Source organism: Castor canadensis, chromosome 2, assembly GCF_047511655.1.
Source record: "Castor canadensis chromosome 2, mCasCan1.hap1v2, whole genome shotgun sequence".
Taxonomy (NCBI): Eukaryota; Metazoa; Chordata; class Mammalia; order Rodentia; family Castoridae; genus Castor; species Castor canadensis.
The window spans coordinates 63576648-63594959 of NC_133387.1; the positions used below are offsets into that span (position 1 = coordinate 63576648).

The 18312-nt window shown below is 35.4% G+C and overlaps 1 protein-coding gene across 6 annotated transcripts in view; it reads left to right on the forward strand.

The window, feature by feature from the left end:
* Nucleotides 1-18312, forward strand: part of Magi2 (membrane associated guanylate kinase, WW and PDZ domain containing 2) — a 1413820-nt gene that overhangs the window by 1042454 nt on the left and 353054 nt on the right. For all 6 annotated transcript variants that reach the window (XM_074064888.1, XM_074064889.1, XM_074064891.1 and 3 more), the window contains exon 7: nucleotides 12541-12598. In XM_074064888.1, coding sequence (XP_073920989.1) covers nucleotides 12541-12598 — 58 coding nt within the window. The remainder of the gene's footprint in view (nucleotides 1-12540; nucleotides 12599-18312) is intronic.

Below are 18312 nucleotides of genomic sequence, written 5' to 3' on the forward strand. Positions count from 1 at the left end.
AAGTAAATTTAAAATTTTCTATCTCCAAGTCCTTACTGTATTACTGTCAAATATTTGGTTGTCCCCAGAAATTTTAAGCAATAGGATTTCTTGTTTATATTCCAATTCATTAAACTTGAAAGGACTACTCCACTAGAAAAGTATTCATTGTGAGAATTCACCCAGAATACCCGATTGACAAGTGTGCTGCTGACTTATTGTACTAGGATTATTTAAATCAATTGTAATGAATTTTAAAGCTCTTTAAAAAGTACCTAAGGGTTTGGATAGAGTACAATATACATGTATTTTTGTTAGCAGAGTATATCCTAAATTATAGCCTATTAAGAATTAGTCAAATTATTTGTGTAATGGCTGGCTTTGCCTGAAACCATCCAATCTATAAATTTTGCAACTTGTCACTGAGCCTAGCACAGTGCTTAACTCAAAGTGGACTATTAATAAATATTTCTTGTGAATCTAAAAATGTTGATCTTATAGAAGCCGAAAAGAGAATGGTAGAGGCTGAGAGACCAGAGGGGAGGAAGGGATGTGGAAAAGTTTAGTAGTGGGTTCTAAGTTATAGTCAGTTAGGAGAAAGAAGTTCTGATGTTCTATGGCAGTAGTGTGACTATAGATAATAATAATATACTATTTATTTTTTAAAAGGTACAGGAAAGGGTTTTTAATGTCACCATAAAGAAGTGAGAAATGTTTGAGGAGACAGGCTTATCCTGATTTGAACATTACACAATATATTCATCCATCAAAATATCACATGGTATTCCGTTAATAAGTATGATTTTTATCAGGTAAAATAATATTCCCTGAATGCAAAAGATGGTCTCACATACTCTTATGGCATGAGAGATATATTAAATGATGCCATCAGTAATGAATCGCAAACTTCACTTAGACTAATAGGACTAGAACACTTTGAACCACAAAACTATAGAATATCTTATGGAAAGCCAATTTTGGGGAGTTGTCAAAACAAAACTATAACCACAATCATCAGCCAAAACTTGGCCATTTTTCCTCAGTTGTTTCCCCTAAATCTTAAATCCTTCTGAAAAGGCAAAGTAGAGAATTAGAGCAAGATTTTGATGTTTTTCTTTCCGTATAGACTATTCAGGTCTTCATCTTAACTCACTGGAAATGGTTGCCAATTGCCTACAGTTGTCACTCTTTATCAGTTTTCACTGGACTCAATAATTAAACTACATTCCAGTATGGAAGGGCATGTAAGGTATGTCAGCACACATATTTGCATCTCTCTGACTTCCACAGCTGGTATTGCTTTATCTCCCTGGCAGCCTGCAGGATGGACCTCCAGTACAGGAAAATATTACAGTCTTAAAAGGAAGAAGGCTTTGGATGCCCAGCCACCTTCTCTGTTGTCTTCCCCCAGACTTTCCATCTTATGACCCACTGGGCCCAAATCTACCTACTACTTTATCTGTAAACAAGGCCTTATAGCCTGAAATCAAAATACCATCCTGGTCCCCAAAAGGCAGCAGCCTTCCTGCAGAAGTACCTGTTTTCAGCCTCCCAGGCTTGTGGAAGTCTCTTGCAGCAATGCCTTGATGTCTCACACTCCATAGACCATTTTTCAGGGTCTACAGAAGTTCCAAGGCTCTGTTACAGTGAGATGGAATGACGCCTTCCCAGAATGAATGCCATCCACCTCTGCAGCCCCCACAACACCGCAGGTCCTTTTCCACAGAAGCCTCAGATATATCAGCATTCTGTGGCAGCTGTCAGCTTAAGAACAGGTATTAATTGGGGAGATTTCCACCAACCCTGTCTTCTCCAGCGGCCTGCCTTCCCCTTCAAAACATTACATCCTACTCTGCTCTTAGTTCAAAATCACTACAATTGGTGTTTTCCCCACCTTATGCTCTAGTAGCTTTATTTTTGCATCTGTTTTTCATGAGGCTCCTAAACCCCAGACCCACAGGACTTCTCAGTACAGAAGGCATAAGAAGAAGCAAAATTAACACCCAGCTTCAGAAACCAGTACCCCGATGTTCCTGATCAGGAAAGCCGGCAAACTGTGCAGTATCATAAAGGTATTTATTCCTCTTCTGAACTTCACTGATATTTTTTCAATGTTTTTACAGTCTAGGTCTCTGTACAATGAGACCCTAGTCCTACAATCTTTAATTTCTTCATCACATGACTTGATTATTTTTTTCTGAGCAATTAGCAATTTCATATACTATTAGACTCATTGCCTTTCCTATTCAATTTAAGGTTTTTTTCACTTTTTTATTTAGTTTTATTTTTTTGAGTAAGAGAACATGAAAATGAATGTAGTACATAAAAAGGAATATAGTCTATTCGCTTTCTATCCTTTCCACTCCACCTCTTATATACAAGCTGTTTGTTTAGCTTCTAGCTCTTCTTGTGTTCCTTTTCTAAATGAGCACACAAGTGTCTTTGTTTAGCCATATATCTCAATACTAACTCTACAGCAGATCCTAGAGATTCTCTTCATCAGTTTTACAGCTATTTAGAATTGCATTGTGTGCACACACCGTTATTTATTAATCAGTCATCTCTGACTGGTTTGTTATAAAATAATGCTGCAGTGCACCTGCTTTTTTTATTGTTGAGGAAGAAACTTTAGAGAAATTTCTCAGCAAAGGGATTATTGAGTTAAAGGTAAAACATGGCTGATTATGTTAGTTATTCCAAATTCTGCTCCAGAGAGGTTGTACCACATTGTCCATCCACCAGCGATGAATGAGAGGCCATGTCCCCCACAAGCTTGTCAAAGAGTGTGTTGTCCAGCTTTTGGAGTTTTGTGAGTCTGATGGCTGCAGAAAGGGTCTCACGATGTTTTGAGATTGCATTTCTCTTATGATTAGGAGGCTGATCATCTTTTCATGTTTAATGTCATTAGTGTATACTTTTTGTGTTCTGTCTATTCCTGGATGTAATATTATGATACATAAGAGCTGCTAGCTCATGACTCCCTCCCCAAAGCAGGCCACAGAAACTAGAATTTGTCTTCTTTGAGGTAAGACATACACCCTATTCTTTCCCTACCTTTTTGTCTCCTATCTGGCCATAAAGAAATTCTCTGACCCACCTTATCTGATAGATCATAAGACATCCATTTTAAAAGGGGTCCAACCTCACATTTGCATGGAAGGAATGCTGCACAGAGAGGCCAAAAAGGTTCTTAGCAGACAGGTCTTCCTGGGGCTCCCCAGTCTATTAGCATTAGATCAAATGTGATTGTCCACTCACATTTCTACCGGCCTGGTCATGTTCCAGTCATGCGTATGCAATGCAGTCGCTATAAAAACGCAAAAGTGCAGGCTTCAGACAGCTTCTGGATAGCAGAACACAGGGAGATTCCTTGAAGCTTTGTGCCCCTTCCCATATGACTTGCCCTCTGCATCTCTTCATCTGTATTCTTCTCAATGTCCTCTATAATAAGCTGGTAAATGCAAGCGTTTCCCTGAATTCTGTGAGCCACTCTAGCAAACTACTCAAGCCTCAGGAAGTGATATGGGAATGCTGATTTATACCTGGAAGGTCAGAAACCTGGGTAAAATAACCTGTCCTTTGCACTTGGCATCTCAAGTGGGGAAGGCAGGCTTGGGGATTAAACTCCCAAGCCATGGGATGAGACAACATCTTCAGGTAGTGTCAGAGCAGAGTTGAATTAGAGGATGCCCAGCTAGTGTCCACTGCTACAGAACTGCTTGCTGGCTTTGCGTGTCAGGGGAAATACACACCATCTGCTGTCAGAAGTGCTCTAGGTTGTGTGAGTTCAGTAGGGGAAACTGAGTTTGAACTTTCTTTTTCCATGTGTAACATCAGACTGACTTTTACACATTTTTCTATTAGGTTTTTAGTCTGTTTTCACTTCAATTTTAAAACATTCTTATTAAGGAGAACAGATATTAGTGACATATATATATTTGAACGTTTGATATATATTATGAATATTTATAATATTTATTTGTTAACATTAATTGTGGTGTATTGAGCTACACAACAGATTCCTTTTGCTTTTCTGTAATCACATTTGCCAAGGTTGAGTTGTGATGAGAACGTCCTCATACCTAGGCTATAAGGAATTTATCCATAGTACTAAGTGTTTTCTTTCTTTTCCATTTGGAGTTTACTAAGGTAAATTGCTAAAAACTGGTATTTAAGTTATCTCCACTGGAGCCAAATTTCATAAGTTTTTCTAAAAGAATTATTCATTTTATTTACATATTTCCTTTTGTTAGCATAAATTTGTGCAAATTATTCTTTTATTATTTTTATGATTCCTTCCCTCTTTACACTTTGCTATATGTGACTAATTTCTCTTTAATCTTCGGCTAGAATTTGTTTTGCTGACTTTTTTTTAAAAAGGAGCAGAATTTTTATTAGTGTAAGTCTTTTTCTATTTTCTACCATATGAATTTTTGCTCTTTGTGTGTGTGTGTGTGTGTGTGTGCACACGCATGTGTGTTTCCTTTGCTGTCCTTTTCATGACTTGTTTCCATTGACAGGTAACACACATATTTACGAAGTACATGATGTTTGAAGTACATATATATTGGGGAATGGTTAAATCTGGGTCATTCACAAAAGTATTACCTCACATAGTTACCATTTTGTGATGAGAGTGCATATCATCCAATCTATAATTACAGTTCAATAGGAGGTATAAATTTCAGGAGATCTAATATATAGCAAGGTGACCAATAATGGTGATACTCTTTTTTTGCCATCTTAAATTGATAATTTACTTTCATCATCTCCATTTTTCCATATATATATATATATATATATATATATATATTTGCTCTGGTTACTGTCTTCATTGTGCCCTACAAATTAATATTTTCACTCTCATTACTGTTAGAAAATCTGCAATTTCAGTTCACCTTTCCTCTCTGACAAAAGAGAGTTTTTAATTTCAAACTAAAAATTTCTTTGATTATGATTTTGATATTAATGCCTACTTTTCATTGTGTTATAATGAGAAATTATTATTTGAATTATTTCTACTTTGTGGAACTTAAGACATTATAATTTAATGTATAGACAGTTTTGGAGAATGGTCCATGTGTATTTGAAAAGAATATACATTCTCTATTATTGTGACGTAAAACTAGAGTCAGATACACAGGAGGAAAGGACTAAAAGCCAATAGACTTGCCTGATTAATTATACTGTTTAGTTCTTCTATATCTGTAATTTTGCCAATTTAATCTTTGAGTGAAAGCAAAGTGTTTGATATTTGTGTATTTCCTGTTGCTACTCCTATAGTCCATGTTTATGAAGGTAGATTGTATTCTTTGGAACACAGAAGTTAGGTGGAGTTACGGGTGAACTGAATCAAGCATCCACAGTACAGCACTGAAGTCTATGCACCCAGAGCATCTGCAGTTTTTCCTCAATGGTGGTCTCCTTGGAACCATATACCCACATATACCAAGGGTCTACTGAATCCGACAGCTTTTTTCCAGGTAGAAAAGGGCCCCTAACTAAAGATAAAGGGTGCCATGTGTCTGTCTCTATCCATTTATTTTCCACTAGGGAAAATTCTCTTTTCATGTGTGTACACTACAAAAAATACATTATTTATTCAAGACTTTTAATAAAATCTTAATTATTTGAAAAAATATAAGGTCCCCTAAATATCCAAAATACTGTTACCTAAAAAACATATACATTTTTCTATTAAAATTTGGTAATATGTTAAGAAACAAATTCAGTCAGTGTTGCTTAACAGCAGGCACACTTTTAGGCAATTTCATCATTGTGTGGACAAAATAGTGTACTCACAAAAAACTAAAATGGATACAATGTCACTAGGCAATATCTTATGGGACTGCCATCTTATGAGTGCTGTGTCATTGACCAAAACAACATTATGCAGAACGGGACTGTTGGGGGAGTTTCTTGTGCAGCTGTATTTATTAACAACAAACCCATGGTCCTGTTCAGTATTTTTAAAGTTCGTTAGAATATTGTAATTAAATACTCAAGTAGAATCCATATGATAACATGAATTAAATGTCATCACTGTAAGATACAAGTCAGCTCATTCTTTCCACAGTAAAAAGAGTAAACCTCCTATATGCGGAGGTCTAGATGAAGACGTCCCACCCTGTATACTCATGTTATTGCCTGAGTTTGTGTTGCTCTGGGTAGGCTACTTCTGAGGACAGTGAAAGAGAGCAGAGCATAAAGGAACAACAGTTTCTATTTTTAGTTTTAAGATTTTTTTAGTTTGTTCTTTGGTTTGGGGTTAGTAGCTTGTTTTCCTGACTGAATAGAATAAGGTTCTGAAAGGACCTTTTTCTTTCAACTTTACTTCCATTTAGGGAAATGGGTCTACGGTTAGCTGATCATTAATGGATTTTATTTAAAAAAAAAAACAGTAATGTATTCAGGATTTGTTTCTATAATTACAAATGCATTTTAATAAAAAAAAGAGACAGTTATAATGGAATTCATTAGTAAACAAAAGTCATCTTTTGTATATTTTATTTTTATGTAGTCTTTCTCTTCCTTCTCTTCATTCCTAAAACTATTTTTCTTATAAAAACTCCCACTAAGAATTCCTGAAAGTCTTAAAGAATACCTACGAGCAACAGCTCTATAACTTTTTGCAGGAAATTTTAGTTATATTTCCTCATTTTTATACCAAGTATACAGTAAAAAATCTAAAATATTGTAGGTAAAGGCTTTCATATGAGAACTAGCTATTACTGTATACTATATTACTTAGTAATAGATGAACCAATGTCAACATCCTTACAAAGAAATCAGTATTCTGATATCATGGGCTGAGAAGAACACAACCTCACCTCTGTGCTATTCTTGCCAAAAATAGCTAACCTCATTTCAATCATAAGAAAACATCTGACAATCTCAAATAGAGAGATATTTTATAAAATAACCAGCCTATACTCTTAAAAAATGTCAAAGTCATTCAAGAGAAAGACAAATTGAGATGTTGTCACATAGTGCAGAGCCATAAAGACATGGAAAACTATGTATGTCTTGTTTTCTGTTGTAATTACCCCTAAAACACAGTCTAAGAGCTTCAGCTTAAAAAGCAAAAAGAATAAATTAATTTGACTTAAATAATATAGGGTTGAAAAAAATGGTCACCTTTTCTGGTCCCTGTTCCTGTCCCCAATATCTTGTACTTCGCATGATTCCTAAACTGGTCTGCTTTCTTGGCTTTTGAGAAAATTTTAGGCAGCCCACCAGAATGTATATAAATTAACATAACCCATGCTTACTCATACAAGACCCTGTGCCCTTTCTGTGGTCCAGAATCCAATCCATTATCCCAAGAGTACTTTGTCATCATGAGTCTGTGGCCCTCCACTATGTGACAATACTTCAGTTTGTCTTTCTTTTGAATGACTTTGACACTTTTGAAGAGTACTGGCTAGTTATTTTATAGACTATCCTTCTATTTGAGATTGTCAGATGTTTTCTCATTATCAAAATGAAGTTAGCTAGTTTTGGCAAGAATAGCATAGAGATGAGGCTGTGTCCTTCTCTGGCCACGACATCAGAATATTGATATCTTCTTGAGGATATTAACCTTGGGTCATCAATTATTATACATGCTATTTATAAAGCATTAGATCATTGTGAAGGGCAAGGAGTGTCTTATTTCAATGCTATAGAAGTTTTTCTTTATTTTAAAAGCTATTTTTCTTATACATATAATAAAAATATTTGTGGAACCTCCTATCCATAGCTCTTTGTCTGACTTGGTAAGTTTTATATCACCAAAGACACAGAGTCCCTAGACCATACCTGATTATTCTTTGGAGAGTTTCTTGACCTGTGGGTAGCCATCACACTGAATGGTCAGATCAAGTAATTTAAATCTAGTTTGAGCAAAATGGACTGGACCAGTGATTTCTTTGATGACATGAAATACAGAATTGAAAACCAAGAGACCAAAACAGTGATAGCAGTGTTTAAGATAGCAATTAACATAAAGCCAGGGGGGTCAGTGACCTTTCCAAGACATATGAGCAAGCAGAACTAGCTAGCCAATCGATGAAAAGTAGGGATACACAGAGTGAAAAATAATTGAGTGAAAGAGACACAGAAAACAATTCAAAAGAAAGACAATGAGACACATAATAGGGACCTTTCTGAGATATCCTGAGATGTCATATTCTAGGATCCTTCTAACCCCACTGTATTTCGGTATCTTTTCCATAATAAATGCTATTCTTAAATTTCTACAAATTTCCCACTTGTAGCCTCAAAACTACTTTTTGTGGGCTAGCATCAAAGTCTATTTTCTGCAATGAAAATGGACCTAACTAAAAATAAAGAACAACATTTGGAAAGAGAAGTTTTGTTAAAAAGAAAAAAATTGAGCAAAATGACTGCTGCATAACCCATTCAGAACTGGATGCCCATTTAACCTTTTGATTCTGTTCCAGTTTTACAGCACTGATGTACTGACTACAAATTAATCTAGACATTTGCACGGACTTTTGCAATAGCAATATCTAATCACTGAGTTTGCTGCATGGCTCCGTGCCTGAAGAAAATCTCAATTAAAGCAGTTCCTGATGTAGCATTAACCCTGCTGCTCTCAAGTGTTTATTTCCTGTTGCATAGTGTATGCTCGTCTCTTATCAGTGTGACCTTAATCACCTACAGACTTGCCAGGTGTTGTCGAATTACAGTATTCCAAATAACCCAGGACCCAAGAGCTCTAAGCTACATGTTTGCCTGGTTGGGCAAATAGTATAATATTGGAAATTCTCATTCTCATTTGTTAGCTTAATTGAAAAAAGAAGCTACTGTTTTTTTTAAAAAGCTAGTTCAAGTTCAAATAACTTGTTTTCACAGTAAAAATAATCCTTAACTTTTTAAACTTTCATTATCCTAAAGATGTATATTCTTAAGTCTATAATAAGGTTATTTTACTACTTTTTTATGAATAAAGAAAAACATGAATATTGTGATTTTTTTCATTAACATTCTACCTTAGATCTTTCTTTGCTTTTTCAAAAATTAAATCTCAATCAATGGATACTAAGTTACTTTTGATAATCAGTAAGAAGTTCCAGTTTGCTATTAGATATGCATACTGGATGCAATAGGACCACTATGGATAACAATTATGTGCCGTGTATTTTCAAAAGCTAGAAGAAAGGACTTTGAACATTTTCTACCATAAAGAAATAAGAAATGTTTGAAGAGAGAGATATATTTAACTTTGTTTAACCTGATCTAAACATTACACAAAGTAAATATATATTTATCAATGTCACATAGTACCCATTAGTATGTTTAATTTTTTGTTTTTATGTTTTATGTAGCCACTAATATAAACTTAAAATTCTTCCTTGATTATTAAAGTAGGAAAAATCTCATGTAGGCAATCAGAAACACATACGTGCACGGGAGTACACTTATACACGCATACATATGTATGCACACACATTCATATTGATACAACATGCTCATAATTTTTAACCTTGATTATAGATTTTGACACCTATTCTACTGTTACAAATGAAGCAATGTATGTATTTATTATTAGTGTCTTATAACATTCTTCTATCAATTGCTAGAAAATATTTTAAATGAAACAAATAGCAACTGTTTGTAACAGAAAATTAGAGCCATGGAGTATCATTTTGACTTAAAGTATGAGCCAAAAACTACTAACAGTTGATCTTAAACTGTAAGTGATTTTTTTTTATAAAAAGCAATTTTATTTCAGCATGAATTAATAGCTTACTTTGGGACTATGAAGCAAGCAAGAAAACAAACAAAATATATTGACATGTTATGAAAAGCAAAACAGAGTGCCTCTAAATTCTGATGAAGATGCATGGTGGCAAATGAGAAAGTAAATAATAAATTGTTCCTGGAACCTCTGACATTTAATGTGGCAAAGATAATCAATGAACTTTTACTTCTGGGATGCATTGCTTAGAACTAGTACCTAACTCAAAAAAGAAACAAAGGAAAGGAACAAATAAAGGACTATGCTTATGTCATAAAAGATAATTTTAAAATTTTGATCATGAATTGCTTCTATATGATAAGTGACATTAAAAAGTAGGCCTGGGTCAGGTGCAATGGCTCATGACTGTAATTCCAGCTACTGGAGGATTGCTGCTTGAGGTCAACCCAGGCAAAAGTTAACCAGACACCATCTCAATAAAAATGCTAAATGTACTGGCACATGCCTGTGATCCCAGCTACAAAAGATAGTATAGGTAGAAGGATCACGGTTCAGGCCAGCCCAGGCATAAAACACAAGACCCTACCTGAGAGATAACTAAAGCAAAATAGTCTGGGGACACAGTTCAAGTACTAGAGTGCCTGTTAGCAAGTACAATACCCTTAGTTCAATCTCCCGAACTGCCACAAAAAAGAAAAAAGAAATAGAAATAGACCTGCATCCATATGATAACATAAGCTAACCATGTTAGGCTCTTTTTATATTATTGAACATGGTTGTTTATATGCTATTGTAGTCATGAGGTAACATTAAACTTGTTGTAAGCATGTCATATAAATAATAAATATCCAGAACACCAGATGCTATCCCCTGCGTACCCTTTTACTTTACCTGCTTATAAAAGGCACTCCATAAGTATTGTCAAATGAACTGGTTTTTGGTAATACTGGGATTTGAACTCAGGGGCTGTCCTTACCAGGCAAAAGCTCTACCACTTGAGCCTTACCTCCAGCCTCAAATGAACTATTTTTAATAGTTTGGAGGATTTGGTGAAAACATCTGGATAGTTGTTTCCTTAATCTTCCCCTTAGTGTGAGTCACATACATATGTTTGGTTGCAGAAGTGCTTATGTGTTCAGTTAAAAAGTGTTTCCCCAACTGTACTTGGTGTGTTACAGAACAGAAGGCAATTGCATCATGTTAACATTCTAAAACCAGAAGAATCTGAATCCCAAAACCTTTATGTCCCTAAAAGTTTTGGATGAGGCATTGTGAATCCGTGTCTAATATAATGGTACAGAGAAGCAAAATCACTCCATGCTCCCAGTGAGACTATAAATTGGTATTCTTTTGTGAATGGGAAGGTGACAGTCTGGATGTGTATCTCTATCATCTATCGCTATATCTATATCATCTAGCTACCTATCTAGATATCATCTATCATCTATCTATCTATCTATATCTTTATATCTGTATCTATCTATCTATATATATCAAAAAAACATGAGAGTATGCATGCCCTGTAACCCAAATTCTACCTCTGGGAATTTGCCCTTACTAAATTAGTAGGAAAATAACAAAAGGCTTAGGTTTTAGTGCATCTGGCACAAGTGATATGTGCAGGTAAGGCTAGAAAGTCTCTAATAGTCCATAATAGATGATCAAGGAGTTAATTATACAGATTCCAACAATATTACACATTACCTCTGTGCACCTTTAAAGTGATATCATGCAGTAACATTCATTTAGGTTAAAAGATGTCTTTGATATTTTATCAAATAGAAATATCAGGCTGTAAAAATAATATGCACCATACTATCCAATTTCTTTAAAACTATTTGTATAAACATAGAAAGCTATTTGAAATAAAGTCACCAAAATATTAACAGTGGTTATCTCTGAATGGCAGGATTGTGGGTAATTCTCATTTTCTTTTGATTACTGTCTTTGTTTATAGAAATATGTGCTATTACTATAATAATAATACATGTAAGTTTCACTTAAATATATTATTTAAGCATGTCAATATATCTTATTTTTCAAATATATATATGTGTGTGAAATGAATATCTTTCAAGAAAAATATAAGATTTTTCATATTTGTCAGTTACTTATAAAGACTCACTATATGGAAAACGGTACTGAGAAGCAAAGTCTAGTTTTCAAGTAGCATCCTTTACCTATAGTAGCATTTCCAGTACAGTTGATATTTTCAGTATGTATGTATTAAAATTAACCATGGAGAATTGGAAATATGAACCATATTGTTATGGAAAGTGTGTTTAGAATTTTAGACTTTATTTTTAAAATATGCCCAGAGAGCATACTGGCAGCATTCACATTCTGACCCATGTGGAGTAAACAGCATGCTACCCATCTCAAATAGTGGGATATCACTGAGAATTTATAATGTTTTTGTTTTAGTCATCAGAAACAATTTGCTATCCTCAGAAATATGTTTTGAAAAGAGGATTGGCATCCTGAAGTGCTTCTTTAACAATACAAATAAATAAGAGAGCTGTATGCACTTTCAGGAAGGCGATTTGCCTTCTGGATTGCACTGAGCGGTGATAACCTGGTGATGTGCCATCCTACAACTTGGCGTGGGTGGAACAGCCAGACCCAACAGTGATCTGCAGAAAAGAGAGCTCTCTGTTTTAACTGCTAATTTTCAAGTCAGTGCTTCTTGTGATTCCCATAATATTGCATGAAATTTGTTGCTAACTCAAAATGCTTTATTCTGCTTTGATAGACCATTTCTGCAATCAGTGAACAATTAAACTATATTACTTTTTATTAGGAAATTGTGATATCTGTTCTTTATTTATTGAAAGAAATAACTTTTTATTTTTCAGAGCTTCCATATGGCTGGGAAAAAATCGACGATCCCATATATGGCACTTATTATGTTGAGTAAGTCTCTAAGTGTGATATTAACTTGTTATTAACATGTTGTAAAATTGTGTTAGTATTTCATTTATGGAGGATGTGTGGCTAACTACCCCATTAATTCACATACATCTTACTTTGAAGTACCCACAAAGACTTTAGCTAGCTGTTTCTTGACTCTCCAGCTGGCTAATTTGTCATTCTTTCCCTTTGACTCATGATTCTGAAACATCAGTTGGAAAAGTGTGTTTCACACTGTCCTTTAAATGAGTGATAATTAAAGATATTGAAGTAAATGCCTTTCATTTTGCAATCAAAATGTTGGGAGCTAACTAGTTGTGCAAAAGAGAGGTTCCACTAAAACAGATTTTAGAGTCAAATAAATGAATCAGTCATAACTTCCATGTAAAGAATAAAATAAAATTTAGATTTTTTTCTCTTTTAGAACCCCATTTCAAATCAATAGTATTCTTTCAGTAGACTGGAATTTTATGTTACCTATTGGAGGTTGCGTTGAATTAATGTATCTTATCATAGCATGAACTATCCCCATCTCTGCATTCTTCAATTCAGAATAAAGAACCTACTGGGGGTCAAGAGGTATTCCTCAAGCAGCAGAGTGCCTGCCTTGCAAGCATGAAGTCCTGAGTTCAAAACCTCAGTACTGGCTCCCAAAATAAAGAACCTATTAGGGATTAAATTATATATACATATTTTGCTTAGGAAGATCAAATAATCACAATTTTCAAAAGTTAAACATTTATTTTTCCATAACCTTCTCTTCTGATGGAGAATGTTTTTATTCTTTTCTACTGTGTAATGTTCCTGAGATTATTTGGTGAATAGCAAAGCCTACATCTTCCTTATGGGAAATATGTTACCCGAGAGATACAGAGGTTGCAAAACAAAGACTTTCACATCACTTATCAACATTGAACTCTGCTTTCTCTAAGCATACTCTGTGTAACATTGACAATCTAGATGGGCAGGGGTTATAGAGTAATGGCTTTTTTACTAAATTGTTTTCACAGCAATATTCAAGCAGTTATTGAGCATCCTTTGGTATGAAGCCCTTCTGTACACTGGAGAGGTACAGATGAGTTAGACCTGTGTACTCACTGCCCTGGGCCTCTCCCCTTGCCAGCACTTGTCTCAAATACTTTGACCCACCATCTGTATTTGAAGAAGCCCTAATTTTGACACCAGAGTCTATCATTTCCAGATTCACAGTCAAGGTGAACTTGGCTCATTTGCCATGTGCAACCTTCCAGCACAGAATCTAATCGCTAAGGTCATGAGGACACTTAGTAGCTATAAAAAGCAAGATAAATACATAGAGGTATCTCTAAGTGCAAAACAAAAAGGATTATCACTTGTAAATAGTTACAAAGCTTCTGAGTCCCACTAATCTACAACTGAAGTCAAAGACACTTCTTTGTAAGAAAATAGAACCGAGGTCTGTGGCATACCAGATTTTGTCTTTAATACATTGCCCTACAGAATCATTGAATAAATTCTGTCCCTTAGTCCAGTTGTTGGCAAACTCCATAAAGATCCAGATAGCAAATATTTCAGAAGTCAAGGCCTCTGTCACAGCTACTCAACTCTGCCTTTGTAGTTGAAAGCAACCATAGGCAACACTTACATGAATGGGTGAGGCTGTGTTCTAACAAACCTGTACTTACAAAAGCAGGCAGCTGACCAAATTTGTTAAGTCAGTTTGCTGTTCTCTCCCCTTTTCTAATTCTTCATTGTTATTCATGTCATCATCACCTTTCAAACTAAATTCCAAAGTGGAAACAATATTTAACTCAAACCTTTCTCCTCTCCCTAATAATCTACCAGAAGTTAGCACCCGCATATTAGAAAGCCACGGTTCCTTCCTGTTTGGTCTTCAAATAAAGATCTGCTGTAGACCCTAATGGTTGATTACTGATTAGGTATTGACTGTAACACTAAAAAACTGTTCTTGTTATCTTTGTACTTCGAATGATTGTCTTTTCATTTGTTTTGTTTTTATTTGTTTTGTTTTAATTATACTTTTCTCCATATTTCCCTACTTCATTTTCCATGTATCACAGACATACTGAGAAAATTATTCAGAATCCAGTCATGTTTATATAATTAGATCAGACTGAAATGTTTCATAACTTCAAATTTCAAGTGATTATAAGGTCATATATACAAGTCGTGAATCAAAATAGTTGAACTTCCTTCTGGCTGCATCCAGCTGTACTATTTAGCATGGTCTTACCCCGTTATAGAACTCCAAACAGTATTTGAATATGAGACAAATAAACAGATAACTCATAATTAGGTAAAATATTATCCTAATATTTCTCAAAAGCATCCTTTTCAGAAAATTCATCAATGGAATTAAAATCTCTTGATTAAAAGCCAGGTGTGGTGGCTCACACCTATAATCGTAGCTACTAGGGAGGTTGAAATTAAGGGAACTGCACCAAGGCAAAAAGTTCATGAGACTTATCTCAACAAAATAGCTGGATGTGGTGGCACACTTCTGTCATCCCAGCTACTACAAGAAGAGTAAATAGAAGGATAACAGTCCAGATCGACTTGACATAAAGCAAGACTTTGACTTAAAAATAACCAGAACATAAATCAAAACCACACTAAGATTCCACCTCACCCCTGTTGGCGAGGATGCGGGGAAAAAGGAACCCTTGTACACTGCTGGTGGGAATGCAAGCTAGTGCAACTACTTTGGAAAAAAATTTGGAGGCTTTTTAAAAAACTAAACATAGATCTACCATATGATCCAGTAATCCCACTCTTAGGGATATACCCAAAGGAATGTAACACAGGTTACTCCAGAGGCGCCTGCACACCCATGTTTATTGCAGCACTATTCACAATAGCCAAGTTATGGAAACAGCCAAGATGCTCCACTACTGACAAATGGATCAAGAAAATGTGGTATTTATACACAATGGAGTTTTACTCAGCCAGGAAGAAAAATTAAATCTTATCATTTGCAAGTAAACGGACATAATTGGAGAACATCAACCTGAGCGAGGAGAGCCAGGCTCAGAAGACCAAAAATCGTATGTTCTCCCTTATGTGTGGACTTTAGATCTAGGACAAATATGGCAATGTTGTTGGACTTCGGTCACAAGACAAGGGGAGAACACATACAGAAGGAATGGGGATAGGTAGAAAACCCAAAACATGAAAGTGTTTGATGTCCCCACTGCAGAGAAGCTAATATAGTAACCTTAAAATGACAGAGGTCAATTTGGACAGGTGACCAGGAAGTAGTGAAGCAGTCAGGTAGAGATGAATCAATTTGGCTTGTAATACCCTTGTGCATGGAAGGAATGCTAGGAATCTCTCTGTATAGCTATCCTTATCTCAACTAGCAAAAACACTTGTCTTTCTTATTGTTGCTTATGTCTACTCTTCAACAAAATTAGAGAAAAGGGCAGAACAGGTTCTGCCTGGGAGTAAGGGGGGTGAGGGGAGAGGAAGAAGGTAGGGAGCGAGGGGGAGAAAAAAAAGAATGCAAATTAAAATAATGAGATGCAAAATAAATAAATAAATAACCAGAGCAAAAAGGACTTGGGGGTATATCTCAAGTAGTTAACGTGTCTGCCTAGCAAGCAGGAGCCCCTGAGTTCAAACCCCAGTACTGCCATACACACACACACAAAAAAAAAAACTTGATTTATTCTACATAATGTATATATTACTTTTAATGAGAAATGTCTTCCATTACAACAAAGATAATTTGTCAGATATTTTAATTAGAATACACCTGTTTACACAGTTTGTTGTAATTGAATATTTCATCTTCAGTAATAGTGTAATAGTATAATTTTCATCACACTATTATTTTCACAAGAAACACATGGGTTGAGTAGCAATCCTGTTTATAAAAATTATATAAGTACAAACATCACATAACTGTTATTCATCACTTTTAGCATGTCGGGTTTGTATTGGGGAAAAAAAGTCACTAAATCCTTATAGTTTGTTACACAAAAAATAAATAAATTTCCAGTTTAAGTTAAGTCACTATGTAAACTTTTCTATTTAGATATCAAAAATGTAAAATGCAAACTGTTCACATTAACATGCCATTCATAACTAGTGATATTAATGCCAACATCTTAAAGATCATATATTTAAAGTTTTTAAATTATACATAGTTAATTTAACAAAGCAAGGTTATCTTTATCACAAATCCGTAGTCAAAGAAATGTTCATTCACTAATACAATTAATGATACTAGTGAATACTCTGTAAAGCTATCATGCTTTATATTTAATTGCACATTGATTTATTATTCAATTGGAGGTGCTGATAACAAAATATGAAAAGCATTCTTAATTTCCCACTAGTAGCAAAAAAAAAAAAAAAAGAAGAAGAAGCCTATGTGCAGCATACTAGATGTCCACGTGAGCATTTAGTCACTCTTCAAACACACCACTTCCAGCGTGGCAAAAGTTGCAATGTGGACTGCCATGCACCGTGCAAGCAGAGTGAAATCAGTGCTGTGCTTCTGGCACAGATGCACCAACACACGTTTTCTTGTCAGCCACAGACAGGAAAATAAGTGCGAAGCAATGATAGCAGAAGAGGCTTACACAGCTAAAACCACGGGAAAACCTAGACTGAACAGGTTTTAACAACTATAACTGCCTTTATTCACTATGCCATAATTCTATCCCCTACAAATTCACTTTTAAAATAATAAATGTTTAAAATTATAAATTTTTTAAGTGCCAGAAAAAATCATCAATATCATCTCACCAAAACAGTTAACATTTATTGAGTGCCCAGTGTGTTCCATGAGACAAGCTGATTGCACAATGGTCTTTATGACATTTATAATCTTCTATATTGATAACGAAGTAAATTATCTTAAGTTTACACATGAGAGAAACTCTGGCTGAAGAAGTTAAGTAACTTACCCGGCGTCAGAAGTTATTGAGACACAGGCTGAAATGTAGACATAGGCAGGTTGGATGGAGAGCCCAGACTCCTAATTCTTGCTCCTAATGCCTCTCATAAATTGAGAGTGCATAGTCCATAAGGGTCCAAACAAGACTTCAGGACTTATCACTGGTGAATAACAAGGCTTTCTTCAAGAACATCTCCTAGATTCCCCTCTTGTACAACTGCATGGCAGGATGGCCAGCAATGGAAGCCAGGCTGCCCCACAGCCCTATGAGATCAGCTCCTGATCCAAGCATTATGGACCACTTGGTCCATGAATGCTACTGCAGAAAGGCCCTGAGCAACATGGCTGCTGGGAGCAAGACCTGAAGGAAGAGAAATCCTTATTGTGTGGACCTTAGCAAAAGGATATGGGCAGCTTTTTGGATCAGCAGATACAGACTCACAGTTCTGAATTTTTTAGGACAGCATGCCCTTCTTGCCATCTTATTTCATTTGCAAGCCAGGCACATAGACTGTCCTTCTATGTAACAGTAGAAAGAATTTAGCCCAATTTTTCCTGACAGACACCAAATCCATGCTAGTGCACCACTTAGCAATGTATTAAGAAGTCCTAAAACTACTAACTAGAAATGTAACTGTCACTGTTCATAAAGAAAGGAAAAAATTCTAATGCAAAAAGTGCAAAATGTAGAGTTGAACAGCTGTGACTTTTGTACAAATGTGGTTTTCTCTCCTCTTTTGTGAAATTATGTCTGCTTGGGGTACATTTTGCTTTAATGGCAGTTACACAATTTGCTTAACTAGCTAGTCCAGAA